General features: G+C 38.3%; 1 protein-coding gene and 1 long non-coding RNA gene across 3 annotated transcripts; one reads left to right on the top strand and one right to left on the bottom strand.

Annotated features, from left to right (window-relative positions):
* Positions 1–372: 372 nt before the first annotated feature.
* On the bottom strand, positions 373–1,557 carry LOC138895877 (uncharacterized). Its single transcript, XM_070180621.1, has 3 exons — positions 1,397–1,557; positions 1,024–1,212; positions 373–910 (listed from the first exon to the last, which is right to left on the bottom strand). Exons 1-3 carry the CDS (start codon positions 1,555–1,557, stop codon positions 373–375), a joined length of 888 nt encoding a protein of 295 aa, XP_070036722.1.
* A 3,646-nt stretch (positions 1,558–5,203) lies between these two features.
* LOC108945642 (uncharacterized) lies at positions 5,204–17,349 on the top strand. Of its 2 annotated transcripts, XR_011409842.1 has the most exons (3): positions 5,204–5,511; positions 5,545–5,861; positions 16,807–17,349. It is a non-coding gene; the product is annotated as an uncharacterized lncRNA (long non-coding RNA). The 2 variants fall into 2 exon arrangements; XR_001969831.3 differs by having other exon boundaries at positions 5,204–5,861.
* The last annotated feature ends 218 nt before the right edge of the window (positions 17,350–17,567 follow it).

Raw genomic sequence — 17,567 nt, forward strand, 5'->3', positions numbered from 1 at the left:
ACTTGTTGCTTGCTCACTTGGACGCGACGCGTCCCAAGTGATTTCTTTGGATTTTGATGGATGCCGCTATGGATGCTCTGGGCAGACTTCACTGCCTTGAGCAGTTGGCCCGCCAATTTTTCACGCTGAGGGGGATGCGACGCATCCACCCTGTTTTCCCATACCTGGAGCTTTTTAATTTTTAATAAATACATACAAGAATGAATTCCTACAAAAAAAAATAAAAAATTAAGGAACTCCTAAAAAATCAAAAAAATCAAAAATACAAAACGAACGAAAAAAAAATAAGAAACTATGAAAGCAAAAGAAAATGCTTGGGTTGCCTCCCAAGAAGCGTCTGATTTAACGTCGCGGCACGACGCAACATGTTCTTCACGCATCAGCCAAGTTCAGCGAGGTCTTGTGACGTGCAATGTCACCACCCCAATAGTATTTTACTCTCTGGCCATTTACCAAGAATGTCGCATTGGAACTCATATCACGCAATTCCACCGCTCCATGAGGCTTTACACTAACCACTTCAAAAGGACCCGCCCATCGTGATTTAAGCTTTCCGGGGAAACGTTTCGACCTCGAATTAAACAAGAGAACTTCTTGACCTGGCTCAAACTCGCGATGTTGGATGTGCTTATCATGCCACCTCTTTGTCTTTTCTTTATACAACTTGGTATTTTCGTACGCGTGCAATCGAAACTCATCAGGCTCGTTGAGTTGTAGCAACCTCTTCTCACCGGCTAAGTCCATATCTATATTTAGCTTTTTAATCGCCCAATAGGCTTTGTGTTCAAGCTCAACGGGCAAGTGGCACGCCTTCCCATAAACCAACCTGTATGGAGAAGTACCTATAGGGGTCTTGTATGCAGTGCAATATGCCCATAATGCGTTGTCCAGCTTTCCGGCCCAGTCCTTCCTATTTCAACTTATTGTTTTCTCCAGAATCTGCTTTACCTCTCTGTTTGACACTTTCACTTGACCACTCATTTGGGTTGATAGGCGGTGGCAACCTTGTGTTTAATTCCATACATTGCTAGAACATTATTCAACAACTTTTTACAGAAGTGAGTTCCTCCGTCACTTATCAACACCCTTGGAGTCCCAAAGCGTGTGAAGATGTAATTTTTTACAAAGTTTACTACTACCTTTGTGTCATTAGTAGGATGAGCTATGACCTCAACCCACTTAGACAGATAGACGACTGCCACCAAGATGTACCTGTGACAATTAGAGTATGGGAACAGTCCCATGAAATCAATCCCCCAAATATCAAAAAGCTCTACTGCCAGAATATTTTGCAAAGGCATCTCGTGCTTCTTCGTGATCGTTCCAGTTCTTTGGCACCTGTCCCACTTTTTAACAAAGGCGTGTGCATCCTTATATAATTTTGGCCAATAGAAACCTGATTGTAGCAACTTTTGGGGTGGTTCTATCCCCACCATGATGACCTCCATGTGGAGAGGCATGACGGTCATGCAATATTGCGTTCATCTCCTCCTCAGGGACACACCTTCGTACCAACTGATCTGCGCACTCCTTATATAGGAATGGCTCATTCCACATGTAGAGCCTCACATCATGTAGAAATCTTCTTTTATTATTGGGTGTCAATTATGTTGGCGTCACCCTACTTGCAATAAAATTCTCATAATCTGCATACCACGGGGCTTCACTCGAGGTGATTACTAATAACTGCTCATCAGGAAATGTTTCTTTGATCAAACCCCCCCCCCCCCAGCTACATGGTTCCGATTTTTTAATCTGGACAAGTGATCGGCCACTTGATTCTCTGTTCCTTTTCGATCTCGGATCTCCAAGTCAAATTCTTGCAAGAGGAGGACCCAACGAATCAGCCTCGGCTTGGCATCTTTCTTTTCAAATAATAGCTGAATGATCTGTGTAGACATTGACTTTGGTTCCCAATAGATAGGATCTAAACTTGTCAAACGCCCACACCACTGCAAGCAACTCTTTTTCAGTAACATTGTAATTCATCTGGGTTAGATTCAGAGTTTTGCTCGTGTAATAGATGGAGTAAAAAGTTTTATCCCTCTTTTGCCCCAAAACAGCTCCGATTGCTATGTCACTCGCATCGCACATCAACTCAAATGGCTGCGCCCAATCTGGGGCAATGATAATTAGTGCAGTCACCAATCTTCCCTTCAGCTCCTCAAATGCTTTCAGACATGCATCATCAAAATTGAAGGGGATGTCTTTCTCAAGAAGCCTGCACAAAGGAGAAGAAATTTTCTAAAAATCTTTAATGAAACAACGATAAAAACCTGCATGGCCCAAGAAACTGCGAATGCCTTTGACGGTTGTCGGTGGGGGCACTTTTTCAATTGTTTCCACCTTTGCTTTGTCCACCTGCAAACTATTTTTGGACACCTTGTGCCCCAAGACTATACCTTCACATACCATGAAATGGCACTTTTCCCAGTTTAGTACCAAGTTTGTCTCTTCACACCTAGCAAGAACTTTATCAAGGTTCATTAAACAATTATCAAAAGAGCACCCAAACATGGAGAAATCATCCATGAACACTTCTACAAGTCATTCAACCATGTCAGTAAAATTAGCCATCATACACCTTTGAAAAGTCGCAGGTGCATTATAGAGACCAAAGGGCATTCTCTTGAATGCATATGTGCCATAGGGACACGTAAATGTGGTCTTCTCTTGGTCCTCCTATTCATTTTTCCTGTTGGCGTCCCTTTCTCTAAAATGATTCTTGGCTCGATCGCTGAGGAACTCTCGAAGGTGGCCCTCATTGAATAGATGGGCTACCTCCTCCCTTAATTGCCTGCAATCCTCGATCTTTTGACCATACGTGCCATGATTCTTGCACATCAAATTTGGGTTTCTTTGGGAAGGATCGGTTTGTATGGGTTTTGGCCACCTAGTATCTCTGATCCTTTCGATTGCCGATATAATGCCCAATGCATCGATGCTAAAGTTATATTTTGATAACTGAGGTGCCTCTATGGGATCGGCATACTTGTCAAAACCACTTTTTCTCATAACTCCCCGAGCATTCTGTCCTCGATCACTTATTCGATCGTTCCGGGTAGAATTGCGTCATGAACCATTGTTCCTTCGATCTGCGGTATATGATTGATATCAGTCCATGTTTGACCTTGGCTCCCTGTCGATGTCCATATCCCTCTGGTTTTTAACTGTCAACCTGTTTGGATATACTTAATCGAAAAAGGCTCCTAATTGGTCGTCCTCGACCCTGATCTTCGACTGATATCAATTGTGCACATCTGCCCAAGTTACAGCTGGATACTCGATCAAATTTGGTTTCAACTAACGTGATGCTATCAAACTCCGTTCGTACAACCCTTGGGGTGAAAGCTTGAACGGCCCAATCATCTGTGACCGGTGGCAACTCCATGCGTTCCATTTGAAATGGGGACACGAACTCCCTCAGCATTTCATTATCCCTTTGTCTTACCTTGAAAAGGTCTGATTTCCTCATTGCGACCTTTATGGCCCCGGTGTGTGCCTTTACGAAAGAATCTACTAAAATGGCAAATGAGTCGATGGAATTTGGTGGCAGATTGTGATACCAAATCATTGCTCCCTTCGAAAGGGTCTCTCCGAATTTGTTCAACAGCACAGATTCAATTTCATCATCCTCTAAATCATTACCCTTGATGGCGCATGTATATGAAGTAACATGCTCATTGGTATCGGTGGTCCCATTGTATTTGGGTATGTCTGGCATATGAAACTTCTTTGGAATAGGCATCGGAGACGCACTTGGAGGAAACGGCTTTTGTACAAACTTCTTCGAATCCATCCCTCTCAATATTGGCCGTGCCCCCGGTATCTGATAAACTCGAGAGTTGTATGTCTCCATTTTTTTATCGTTGCCTTCGATTCTCTTCTCCCTGATTCAATTCTTTTGGTGAGCTCCTCGAGCATTTTCATTACCACAGGATTAGTCCCCGATTCGTTACCATTCGACCTTTCCGATACTGTCTCGGTACGGCGAGTAATTTCCGGCTCGACCCTATTCGGAGCTCTATGTTGATTTTGTAATTGAGCAATAGCGGCTTGATGAGCCTGAAGAATCTCGAATATCACTTGGAGACTAACTCCTTCATCTCCTTTGTCCTGTATTCCTTGGCCACTAGATCAGCCTTCTCTGCATACACTCCCATCGAGATCTACACCTAGGTCCGCGTTTAGAGCAACGTGCGAACTGATCACGACTGGGTTGGCAACCAGTGCTGCCCCGAGATTAGCCTGTGGCTCCTCGACTCCTGAAGCGATCACATTTTCATTTTCATCGTGGAATCCGACGCCATTTTCACCGTGTGTGGATGCGTTTTGTGAGTTTGACATGTTTTAACATGAAAGCAAAGACACTCGACAAGAACAAGCGTAAAATAGTGTGTTTTACCAGAATCAGTACTGAACAATTACTATTATCTTTAGCCCCACGGTGGACGCCAAACTGTTTATTCTAAAAATTGAGTAACAATTAAACTTATATTGTGTTTTTAAGGATATGTGATTTAAACCAGTACCAATTGGTAAATAAATAATTAAATAGATAAATTGGACAAAAGTAAATCTAACCAGTCTGTAAACAATGCCTCGACCTCGATTCAAGATAGTCTCGAGGTTTAGTTAATAAGAACAGTAGAGGATGGAACAAGAAGTGATGAACAGTAAGTAAGGCAAAGAAAGCAACGTATATGTATATTCTTATCCGTCAAACCTCCTTACAAATGATTGGAACTCCTCTTTATATACTAGAGGAAATTTAGTTATGGTATGTTTTGAATTACAGAAGAAAATCATATAAACAGCTAGTTAACCGCTTCTGATTTGGTCCGTTCCGAGATTCACGCCATGATCCTCGACCAGTCACGGATATCCGTTCTGAGATTCACGCCGTGATCTTCGACCGGTTACTGATATCTCGTCATTTCGTTATTATGCTGCCCTCGACGTCGGTCATACTTGGTCTCGATTATTTCTGGCCTTGGTCTCAACGTACACTTCGATCTCTAGGCTTGATGTCTCATCTTCGAGCTCGGGTCTGATTTATTACGAGGCTACGCTCGATGCGACTCCCTTGTCTCGATCAAACAGCAAAATCGGGTAGGCCCGATTTTTACCGTATACAAAACCATATGGAATTTAGTCATAAATAATCTCAACAGAACATGGGTAATCTTTTAATGTTAAGATATTTTCTCTCTTGATTCACTTTTATTCATTTAATTGTAAAGAATTTGAGCTTTTGTTTAGACTGTGGCAATGTGGTCTATTTATAGAGAAGAGATAATAATCTCATGTAGATTGCTTTATGTTAATTGACCTTTTTCTTGCACTTGAACTGTTATAGATATATGTTCATGTATCATCGTTCTTAACGTCTTAAATATTGAATGGCTTCATATACTTTATTCTTATTATAGGACTCCTCTCAAATTATGAGATTAATTCTCTGATAGAAAAGATCGATTATCTAGCAGTGGCTATATGTTTATATCATCTGTAATATGATACAACAGAAAATTAGGAAAAGAGGTTGGTTCAGATTAATTATTTTGCTTATATGCTTTTGTGGACATAACATTCAAACCTATTGTTTTTACTTGCATATTTTACGTTTTTATGTACACGCAGACAAACTTTGAGTCTTATGAGATATCTATTTGAAACAAAAGGAAAATTGAAGGATGGTTCTTACGAAGAGTTGTTTGTTTGAATATCCCGTAACAAGTTATTAGGTGGGGTTTATGTGAAATTTATTTATTTTTGCTTTTTTATTTTTCCCCAGAACAAGAAAAAGAGGAAGAAAGTGAGAGATGAGGGTATATTGAAGAAGGATCCTGACCAAATGAGTAAGTTGTTTCACATATAATTCTTTTCTTTGTCTAAGTTGCTGCATTTGAACTCTGTGATACTTCTTGTTATATAATTGAATAAAATGCTCTTTTCTTTGGATCATTTGTATTGGAATAAAATTATCTTGTGCTTAACATTTCTGTTGACGTAGATCTCTAGAGATTGTTTTGAGTGACATTGAATAAAGATTGAGAACTATAAAGTAATGCCTATTCATCACGTTCAGTAAAGTATAAGCAATAAGAAGAGGAAGAGCAGAAATAGTATATAATTTGAAGTGGATTAATTAAAGCTCGGGGAATTACTTTAGAAAAATTCATGAGTAAACTGAAGAGTGCCTACTATCAGTAATATAACAATGGACCTGTTGTCATCTTGAGTTAATTGATTTAAATTTTTACATAGTTTTTAGTTGTCTCATAGTTTTTTAGTTGTATTTTTTTAATTGAACCGAAAACGTTATACCTGATGGGAGTGGAGTAGTGCATGCTATTTCTGGAGAACTTTACTTCTGCTTCCTATTTCCCATATTTTGCCTATCATATCAGGTTCAACAGCTCTTTTAAAAACGAAGTTAACAATTTGCGCCCCTTTAACTAACGAATGAGCTCTTTTTTCTGTTCCGATAATAATGAATGCGCTATTTTTTCTCTTCCAATAAATATGAATGGGCTAATAACCTATTTTTCATAGCTTGAATCAAATTTAACAGTTTCTTAGACAGTTCATTGCAAAAGAAATTGTGTGATTCTGTATATACTGATGAACACAAAGAGGGCTGCTTACTAAACACTTGATTGCACTGTAAAAGCACTTGATTGTGCGATTCTTTATGTACTGCTTACTAAACACTTTATGTACTCATTATAACTTTACTCTTTCATACATCACCTAACTGTAGTAACATATCACCTAATTTGTGATTCAAGTCTTTAAGTGTTATAGCTTTTTTACGATGCATATATTACTTATATTAGAAGATTTACATCTCAGTAACCGCGTAAAGTCCAATTCTAATGGAGAGTGTTGCTCCCAAACGCACACACAAGTATACATGGTCGTACAAGAAATAAGATGATAAGTCGAGTGTTAAACCCACAGAGATTTGTATTAACTACTAACTAAATTCACCAAGATTGTTATTTAGTCGAGCCAATTCGAGTTCAAACGTGTGATTATACTAAACAATAATTCTAACTAGTAACTAAATTATCAAGCAGCAAAATGATTGTTGTGTATTCAGTAGAGACAAATATTCCAGGGTTGTGATCGATTCGCCAATCGTATTGTGTTCTAGTTAACTCTCCCTTTCATACAATTCACTCACGGTTGCTAATTAATCGAATAATTGCTCTCGTAGCCTTCTCCCGAAGTACTACTTGCCTATTCAAAATAGATTAACGCTTATATTCCTATGAAATCAATCTATTAAGAACGCATTAAGATTACGATATTTAATTAAGCACGGTGACTAGGTATATTCCTATCCTAATAATAAATCCGTCCCCCTCAGAGTTAAGATCGCTCTCTCTTCAATTCTTCTCTAATCTAAACATGGCATTCTCAAGCATAGCATAGATAGTAAATAGAACCTAAATACTGGACAGACAATTAAGCAATTAATCACAGAATTGAAGAAACAACCATATATTGGTGAATTGTAATCAAGGTTAAGTCAACGTTAAACAACAATATTCATGGATAAATCACAATCCCAGAACAATGGGTTTTATCCACTCATGATAATATCAAATAATTTCATGTTGGATAATTGAAAATACTAATAAAAGATGAAGAAAACTGAGATATCCTCGCTCCCGGATATTCCTCGCGTGTATTTTTCCTTCAAAGTGGCGTCTTCCCTCGCAAAATAGGCACAGTCTTGCTTTTATACGGATTGGGTAGGTCTAGGGCCGAAATAACCTTGTCCCGGGCAGAGTTGGAGACATTCCTATCACCAGCGTCCAGGGCAGCGTGGGGGCCCTGGCGCCGGCCTGCTGAGCATTCTGTAAACGGTGCCACATGTGGCGTGGGGCGCTGCCTGTGGCGCTGGAATTCAACATTTTCCATTTTTCTCAGTTTTGGCTCTAATATCGCACTTTTCGCCCCATATTGCATCCGAATAATTCCTACACATTAAAACACCACGAATAAACGCAAATCAATACATCTTACATTCGAAATCCACGAAACACGAGTAAAATATGAGCTGATATACATATAAATATATATACATTAAGCTAAATATCAACACCCCACACTTAGACTCTTGCTCGTCCTCGAGCAACGGGACTATCAACTACACCCAAACAACGTACACATCTCAACTAGAGAGGAGCACTTCAATTTTTTAACCATACACTCTACCCTTGACTATTATCGATACCGGCAATCAAGCATTAACATACAAAATTTACATTCTTCCCGTTTTAAACATGCCCAAGTCTATCCTTTCAATTCAATCAATACAAACAACCTATCCGTAACCACCCTACCTCAAGTGCCGACTTGTTACTACTAAGCACCCTCAACTCATACACTCACCTAACAAAAGAAGTTTACAACATTACCAGTCCTTCATGAGATCATGTGCCCTCACCAACAAATAAAAGAGTGAATATATAATAGTCCACACATTCAAGTATGCTTTTGAATATAAATTAAGGACATCACACAGTTGAACAAAATTCACTCACTCTCACAAAGAATTCATGTGCATCCTGTCACGCCCAAAACACGGGAAGCGCGACCGTCACTCAACCGAGAGAACTCGACTGAGCAAGCCTGTTAGGTTTTTTTCTACCCAAACTCATCCATGAATAAAGAGGAGATATACTCCATTAATCAAACACTGAAAAGATTTTATTAACAACTTTCTTTTCATTCTCATTAGCAGCTTCATTCATAATTTCCAAAATATTACGAGTTTATAGAATTAATGAAAAAATATGATTTCCAAATACCAACATTTCTAGTTCAATTCCCAATATCAGTCATAACCCACAACTTGTCTACGGAGCCTCTAAGTACAATAGAAGAGTAATATAGAAATGCCGGCAATAAGGCCCCTGCTATATCTCAAAATACAGTACATGAGAAACAAAAGATATATGACCCCAAAATGAAGTGGGGCTCACCAAATCAGCTAAAAAGGGTGTACTGCTATCACTGATCAATGACGCCTGCTGTAGAACTACCTGCATCCATTAAAGATGCAGCGCCCCCGGCAAAAGGGACATTAGTACTGTCGAATAGCACTAGTATGTATAGCTAAAGGTCCTCTTTCAAAATAGAATGCCCATATAAGAAAAGGCAACACATAGAAACAACAAGTCACAATCAACAATATCCAAATGTCCAGTTAAAACATAATAATTTTCAAAATACGAACTTTATATACAATTTTGGTTGGGAGATTATTAGCACCGATATACCACCGACTTTGTTAGCACGGAGTCCGATCACGCCCGATCAGCTAGGTCATCTCCCCATGAACAATGTGGTTTGACATGTGATGCGAAATAAAGTTATTACCAATAGTAGTACCACCATGTGCGCAACATGGCATCCGATCTCCACCCGATCAGCTAGGCCGCCTCCCCACATATGCCGCGTGGGTTGACTTTTCCAATCTACAATTGTTACCAGTTTCATCCCAATTAAGGGAAATAATATCACAATTTCTCCAATATTTCAATTTCATCCCAAATAAGGGGAATAATCACAATCCACCCCTACACCGGCACGTGTAGTTTCAGGTGTGGGCCTTGTGACCCACCCTTCCTCGGTTTTGCTAATGATGCTCCCAAAAATATTTTTGATTTGATTTTCACACCGAGATAACATAAATACAATTGTACTCACCTCAACATCTTTCACATTGTATAAATTCTCATTAGTATTTCCAGTCATTCACATCGATAATATTTCGTTGGCTCAGTTGGCCATTCACAAGATTCTTTATTCCTGGTACGATGGCCGTATTTGATATTCCACACTTTCACCTCATTCAATTTCAAAGATCACCATCAAATAATAACATGTAGAATATTTCAGAAATCATATACTTCAAATCCATTTGTAATGGAAACTTTAAACACAAATGATTTCTTCTCAAAGAATGGAGCATACCAACAAGCAATAGAAACACTCATAAAAATAAAAAATAATCAATACACCATTTATTCTTGCAATACTCTACCCCATAAATGACAATGTACAATTTCAACACACGAGTATGTAAGAACCCGAATCATACTGGATATATTTATAAAGCAAAGTATTAGTTAAAGCAGCCAATTATGGGCATGAATTGAGTACAAAAGCTCTTACGCAATTTTATTTTCGAAATCATTTTCAACAATAGAGTCGAGGCTCATTTCATATTCTTTATCGCATCCTCTCAAATTATTTATACTACTAGCCACAATCATAACTTAAATTCTTGGCATATTGGCCATACTCTATAATCCCAATTCACTTATTTCACTTCGAACACATAACAAAATTGAACCATAATTAGGAAGATATTCATGGTCTCAGCTCATTTGAGCATTTTATCAAACACTAGGTATGCAAATTTAACTACAAGGTTCTTCTACAAAATTTCCTTCACTCCACAACCCAATCTTTACTTATTTGAGCTCAACAATCTTCCCAAAAACCTTATTAGTACAAGCATATATAAATAATACTCTTACACCCAAGAATCATACTCCCAATCACCCATATTTTACCCCATACTCGAAATTGAAGACTAGGGGTTTGAATTTTACCTCTTAGATGAAGATCTTGTGAGATTTCCATTTTGGATTTCAAAGCTTGGGCAAGATCTAGATGAACAAAATACTCCATCTACTTCCTCTCTCTAGAACACTCTTACTTCTCTCTAAAATACCTCAGATAATTGCTCCAAAATAAGCCCAAAGACTATTTATCAAAATGGGGTCGAGTTATGAAAATATAAAAATTAACCTTCCGAAAGCAGGTCTGCGGTCGCATAATGGACTGCAGAATGGGTATGCGGGTCACAAATGCACCGCAAAATCGATGCCCAGAAATGGGCGTTACTGGACAGGTCTGCGGCCATTATGAGGTCGCATAACTACTTCTGCGATCGCATAATGGTTTTGCGATTGTAGAATTGGTCGCAGAATCGCATTTTTCTAGCCTTTGGTAATTTGGTCATAACTTCTTGTAGGAATGTCCAAATGACGAACGGTTTGAAGCGTTAGAAACTAGACTCGAATATATTTCATTTAATAGGTACATAATCACATAAATCCATATATATGTATGTATATATTCTCGTTCAAAGTTGGGTTTTGTGCGTACCCATTTAAAACTTTAGTCTATCATGAAATTTCCAACTTGACTTGGACTGAGGGCTCTTCTTAGAACATAAACCATTCTTAATGCACCTCATACATATATTATTATGATGAGTTGATATCATTCATATAATAGTCCTTGTCTACACATAAAATAATATAATTAGTGCACATCAACTTTCTTAATAGCGCTTAATTACTTAGAAATTTACACATCCCGTGGTCGTACCATAAGCTTGCCAATAGTGTATATCTCTACTAATCTAAGCTAACCAAATCTAGGATCAATAAGGACTTTAAGGTTGTAATGTAGGCTAAGGGATGGGTAGGATATATTTAGGAATATTGACTAACTCTCCTAAGCACTTTAATACACTACACTCACAAATTGAGCACATATCCTTCTCAACCAATTCACTCGTCATACACCATATATAACATAGCCCTCTTTTCAATTAAGCACCTCAATATTTCCACTAGCACGAATTAGTAGGATTAGGAGATGTGTGTTTTTATATATTATTTGAACTATTCTTTTTCTTTCTTGCAATTTTTTCTTTTTCTCTTATTTATTTCTACACACACTCCTTACATTAAGGTTTATCGGCTAGTGACCTTTTATCACAACTTTAGGGCACCTTAAGATCCCTTTCATGGTTCCACTCGAAAGCTACTCCCTAATCTCTCACCTTAATTCTTTTAGCGACTAAGTGACTTAAAAGGTAAAGGTTCAACAATCTCAAATTAATAACAAAATAGGGGTACGACTTTTAATGTGGGTGCCAAAAAGGTCTATAGGCTCAAAGGGGCTAGCAACGGAAAATTTTATCTTCAAGTGACAAGCATATCTATGCTCAAGCAAAAACGCCTATGCCATCTCCTAGATTAGCACAACCTAACAATTTCTCTTCGATTAACACACCGGGAAAGTTCTAGACTACACAGGATAGCATAAAGAATCACAATTCCGCACACACACATTGCACATGACTCAATCAAGATAGTTCTGTTCAACTCTCAAGTCAAGAAAGCACATATAATTGAGAAATTTAAGCAATAGTGCACTATGTGGCATACAAGTCGAACAACTGAGGAAAGGTGTCACAAAATAGGCTATTTATTTTACTCAGGCTTCACAATACAAATCAAATGTACGGGATGATAGAATGCATGTTATAGCTTAATGTGCCAGCACTAACATGTCACTAGGTATCTCCGAGCAACTCAGTTTCTTCCTAACCTACTCTAAAAAAAATAAAATACCCGGTTCGAGCTACACCATTGTAAAAGAACCGGCGCCCAAAGAAAAACCAAGGGATAGTACCTAACTATCCTTAAAAAAAACTATTTGGTGTTTTTTTAATCAGACTATAATCCCTTAAGAAAATTATCCAAAAGGTCCATCGTCGGGAAAGGTTTGAGCTTTTTCTAAATATTTTTCGTTTTTTTTTTCGTTTTTTTGAGAACCTGACAATGTCTACTACGAGTTCTAAATGAAAAACTTATTTTATACAATTACACTTCAGAAAGTAGTCTCCCCACCCCACACTTATTTTATGCATAGTCCTCGATGCATGATCACAGAGAAAAATATTAAACAAGGGTGAGAAATACTCCTTGAGACACTCTCGGGCCTAGCTTGGACATGATCCTCAATAATAAGGGTCGAGACGACCCCACAATTAAACTCAGACATGCTCCTCAGCTTCTATCTCGGGTACTCAGACTTCCCCTACTCTGCAAAAGAAAAACAACACAAAACTTGACACTATAAATAAATAAATAAAAAAATAAAATAAAATAAAATACTGGCCATGTTGCCTCCCAACAAGAGCCTTATTTATAATCGTGGCACGACTCTGCTACTCTGCTCAGGTTGGGCGCTTTCTCTTCTTCTTTCTCCCATGAAGTCTAGCCTTTTTGCACGCTCTCGGAAGGTCTCCTCTTTCATATATGATTTTTTTCTCAATCATCTTTACACACTCAGCTTGCAACACCATCTTCTCTAACTCAGTTGTCCCATCTAGATCACTACAATTCACATAAGAACTCTGCTCTATCCCCTTCAATTCTACCACAGTAATCATGCATAAGTCCTCATAGTGCTTAGGGAGCTTAAGTGCCTTGTACACATTAAAAGTGACTTCCTCATCGTCAACTCTCATCTTCAACTTCCCTTCCCTCAGGCCAATAATCGCTCCACCAGTAGCTAAGAATTGTCGACCCAAAATAATGGGCACTTCCTCATCTGCCTTGTAATCAAGAATAATAAAATTAGCAGGAAGAATAAACTTTCCCACTCGAACTAACACATCCTCAATAATTCCTTCTGCCATAACTAGTGACCTATCTGCTAACTGTAAAGTAATTGTATTAGGTCTAAGCACCCCCAATCCGAGTTGCTTGAACAAAGAGGATGACATCAAATTTATACTTGCCTTTAAATCACACAGGGCTCTACCAAGTTCTTGTTTTCCATGAGACAGAGGAATTGTGAAACTCCCAGGATCCTTCAACTTAGGAGGGAGTTTACTCTGAACTCTAGCACTGCACTCTTCAGTAAGTACAACTGTTTCAAACTCTATATGTCTTCGCTTGTTTGCCACAATATCTCTGAGATACCTTGCATACTTAGGCACTTCCTGCAAATTTACACCAAAGGCAAATTCACACGCACTTGGCTCAAAATATCTAAGAATTACTTGTACTTAGCATTATCTTTTTTGCTTCTGCAATCTTTGTGGAAATGGAGGTGGTGGCCTTGTCATAATTACAGGCTCTGATCCTTCGCTCTCTTTCTCATTCTCCTCAACTGGCTTGGGAACTAATTCTCCTTCAATACTAGCTGTATACTTCTTTTTCTTTGGAACTTCTTCTAACACTCTTCCTTTTCTCAAGGTAACCGTATTAACTTGAGCTTTAGAATTAGGCTTAGTATCACTAGGAAGAGCCCCAGCTGGTCGAGTATTTTGAGCACTGACAAGTTGCCCCATTTGTTACTTGGGCTTGCTGGTCAGCCATAAATCTGTTCAATATCTCTGCTGCTTGGGCTTGCTGGTCAGCCATAAATCTATTCATCATCTCCTCAAGGTGACTCGTTGACTTTGCATGTTGTTCAACTTGAGATGGTCTATAATGTTATTGAGGTGCTTGTGTCCTGTACTGATTCTGAGGACTTGGTCTGGCCCCTATTTGCATTACCCACAAAACAAACAGACTCTGGATTAACTGGGCATAAGTCACTCGTGTGACCCTCTCTACAGACTTCATAAAATATTTGAACCTGTTGCACTGGCTGGGCTTGTTGCTTGTTAATAACCAAGGTCATGTGATTGATATAGTTGGTAAATATGGAAATTTGCGCTGATAATATAGAGATGACATCTAACTCGAGAACCCCTGTAGATTTTTGCATTGTCTGTCTAGCCATCTCTCCTTGCCAATCAGGATTGCTTTTGGAGAATTTGTTCAATAACGCATATATCTCATCAAAGATTTTCTCCAACACTTGACCTCTAGCTGCAACATCTACCACAATCTTTGTCTCTGGATCGCCCTTCTATTAAAGTGTGAGCTAACACTTTGTTTGTCTGATTGTGATGAGGACAGTCTCTGAGCAGCCTCTTGAACCTTTCCCAAACTGAGTATAAAGACTCCCCCGCTTTGTGTTTGAAGGCGACTATCTCACTTATGATATTTGCAGTTTTTCCTGAAGGGAAGAACCTTGCCAAATATTTCCTTGCCAGATCATTCCATGATGTAATAGAATTAGCTGGTTCTACCTTCAACTATCGCTTTGCTTAGCCCAATAGAGAGAATGGGAATAGTGTGAGCCTCACATAGTCTGGAGTGACTCCATTAGTGATGTAAGTATCACTAATCTTCAAGAATTTCAGGATATGATGTTATGGATCCTCATGTGGAAGACCCATAAACAACCCATTTGCATAAAGTAGATGGATCATGCTTTGTTTTAGCTCAAAGTGCCCAGTGATTCTTGGCCTCACAATGCTGGAGGTGACATTAGCAATGCTGGGCATTGTCACCTCCTGAACCGCCATATGCTGCTCCTCTACCATGTTCATAGGATGTTGAACAAGTACCTGAAGATTATTTGTGTCCCTTGCTTCGCTCAGCCTCCTACGAAATGTTCTCTAACGTTCGGGATAAAAGCCTTGAAGTATGTTCTGGCTTCTGACCCTTCGCATTCAAACAAGGTTCTTGAGAGCAGAGCAACAATTAAGTAACGTTAGACTTGACGAAATAAATAATTATAGCTAAAACTAGAAAGTAGTCAATATTCAAGTCCCCGGCAACGACGCCAAAAACTTATTGCTTCCAAATGCACACGCAAGTATACGTGGTCGTACAAGTAATAAGATGATAAGTCGAGTGTCGAACCCACAGAGACTTGTATTAACTATCCACTAAATTCACCAAGATTGTTATTTAGTCGAGCCAATTCGAGTTCAAAAGTGTGATTATATTAAATAATAATTCTAACTAGTAACTAAATTATCAAGCAGCAAAATGATTGTTGTGTATTCAGTAGAAACAAATATTCCAGGGTTGTGATCGATTCGCCAATCCTATTGTATTCTAGTTAACTCTCCCTTTCATACAATTCACTTATGGTTGCTAATTAATCGAACAATTGCTATCGTAGCCTTCTCCCGAAGTACTACTCGCCTATTCAAAATAGATTAATGCGTATATTCCTATGAAATCAATCTATTAAGAATGCATTAAGATTACGATATTTAATTAAGTACTGTGACTAGGTTTATTCCTATCCTAATTACGATATTTAATTAAGCACGGTGACTAGGTATATTCCTATCCTAACAACAAATCCCCTCCCCTTCAGAGTTTAGATCGTGCTCTCTTCAATTATTCTCTAATCTAAATATGGCTTTTCCAACCATAGCATAGATAGTAAATAGAACCTAACTGCTGGCAAGGCAATTAAGCAATTAATCACATAATTGAAGAAACAACCATATATTGGTGAATTGTAATCAAGGTTATGTCAATGTTAAACAACAATATTCATGGCTAAATTACAATCCCAGAACTATGTGTTTTAGCCACTCATGATAATATCAAACAATTTCATAAGTGTTGGATAATTGAAAATAATAAGAAAAGATGAAGAAAACTGAGATATCGCTCCCGGATGTTCCTCGTGTGTATTTTTCCTTCAAAGTAGCGTCTCCCCACTCAAAATAAGCTTAGTCTTTGTTTTATACGCGTTGGGTAGATCTAGGGCTGAAATAACCTTGTCCCGGACAGATTTGGAGACATTCCCGCGCTGGCGCTGGCCTGCCGAACATTCTGTAAACGGTGCCACAGGTGGCATGGGGCGCTGCCTGTGGCGTTGGAATTCAACATTACCCATTTTTCTCCGTTTTGGTTCTAATCTCGCACCTTTCACCTCATATTGCATCCACATGATTCCTACACATTAAAACACTACGAATTAACATAAATCAATACATCTTGCATCCGAAATCTACGAAACACGAGTAAACCATGAGGCGATATACATAAAATATATATACTTTAAGCTAAATATAAGAGGTATTTGCTTCTTCGTAACAGTTTCTTTCAGGTTATACTAGGTTTTCTTCAATTCTCAACAATGTTTAACACTTTCAAGGTTGCTCAATTTATGGTAATGTTGAAGGAATAATCTAACAAGCTGCAAGTATCATGTTTGGTAAAGTCAAAGTGCCGTGAAGCTTACCTAGAATTGAGCATAAGATATCATCCGGTGATAATCTTTAGTTGCAATTTTGCAAATAAAGATGACTTTAGACTGCAAATTGTTGGGCCCCTGTGAAGCATGGGCAAAATTATCTAGTAGTTCTAATACAAGGCATATATGAGTAAAGTGTAGCAGATCAAGAATTTGGAAGTTCGAAGTATCAATCCTTGAAAAAGTGCAGAGCAAAAAGTTGAAATACAAGAAATTTATTTTGTTAGGGGTGGTTTAAAGACGTCTTATGTACATTGAACGCATTTTTTTCTCTTTTCAGGAGTTGTTAAAATGTTGTCATACAATTTGGATGAATTTATTATTCTTTAGTTCTTTGTATCAACGATGAAGTTTCATATGAATATTGATTATTTAATATAGTTTTGATTGTGTCGTTTGTGTATGAAATAATTATTTTATATTTAGTAAAATAAAGTTTTATAAATATATTTAGTAAAACTTCTCATTATCGAAGGGAAATTTGGGCATTTCCTGTAATGACCAAATTTGTTGCTCCCATAAAGTTTTTTAACGACCGGGATGACAATTTAACGAAGGGAAAATCTGTCGCTAAAAAAAACATACAACGACCGGAATTTATGTTGTCGCTAAAG

Source organism: Nicotiana tomentosiformis, chromosome 7 (assembly GCF_000390325.3).
Source record: "Nicotiana tomentosiformis chromosome 7, ASM39032v3, whole genome shotgun sequence".
Classification (NCBI taxonomy): Eukaryota; Viridiplantae; Streptophyta; class Magnoliopsida; order Solanales; family Solanaceae; genus Nicotiana; species Nicotiana tomentosiformis.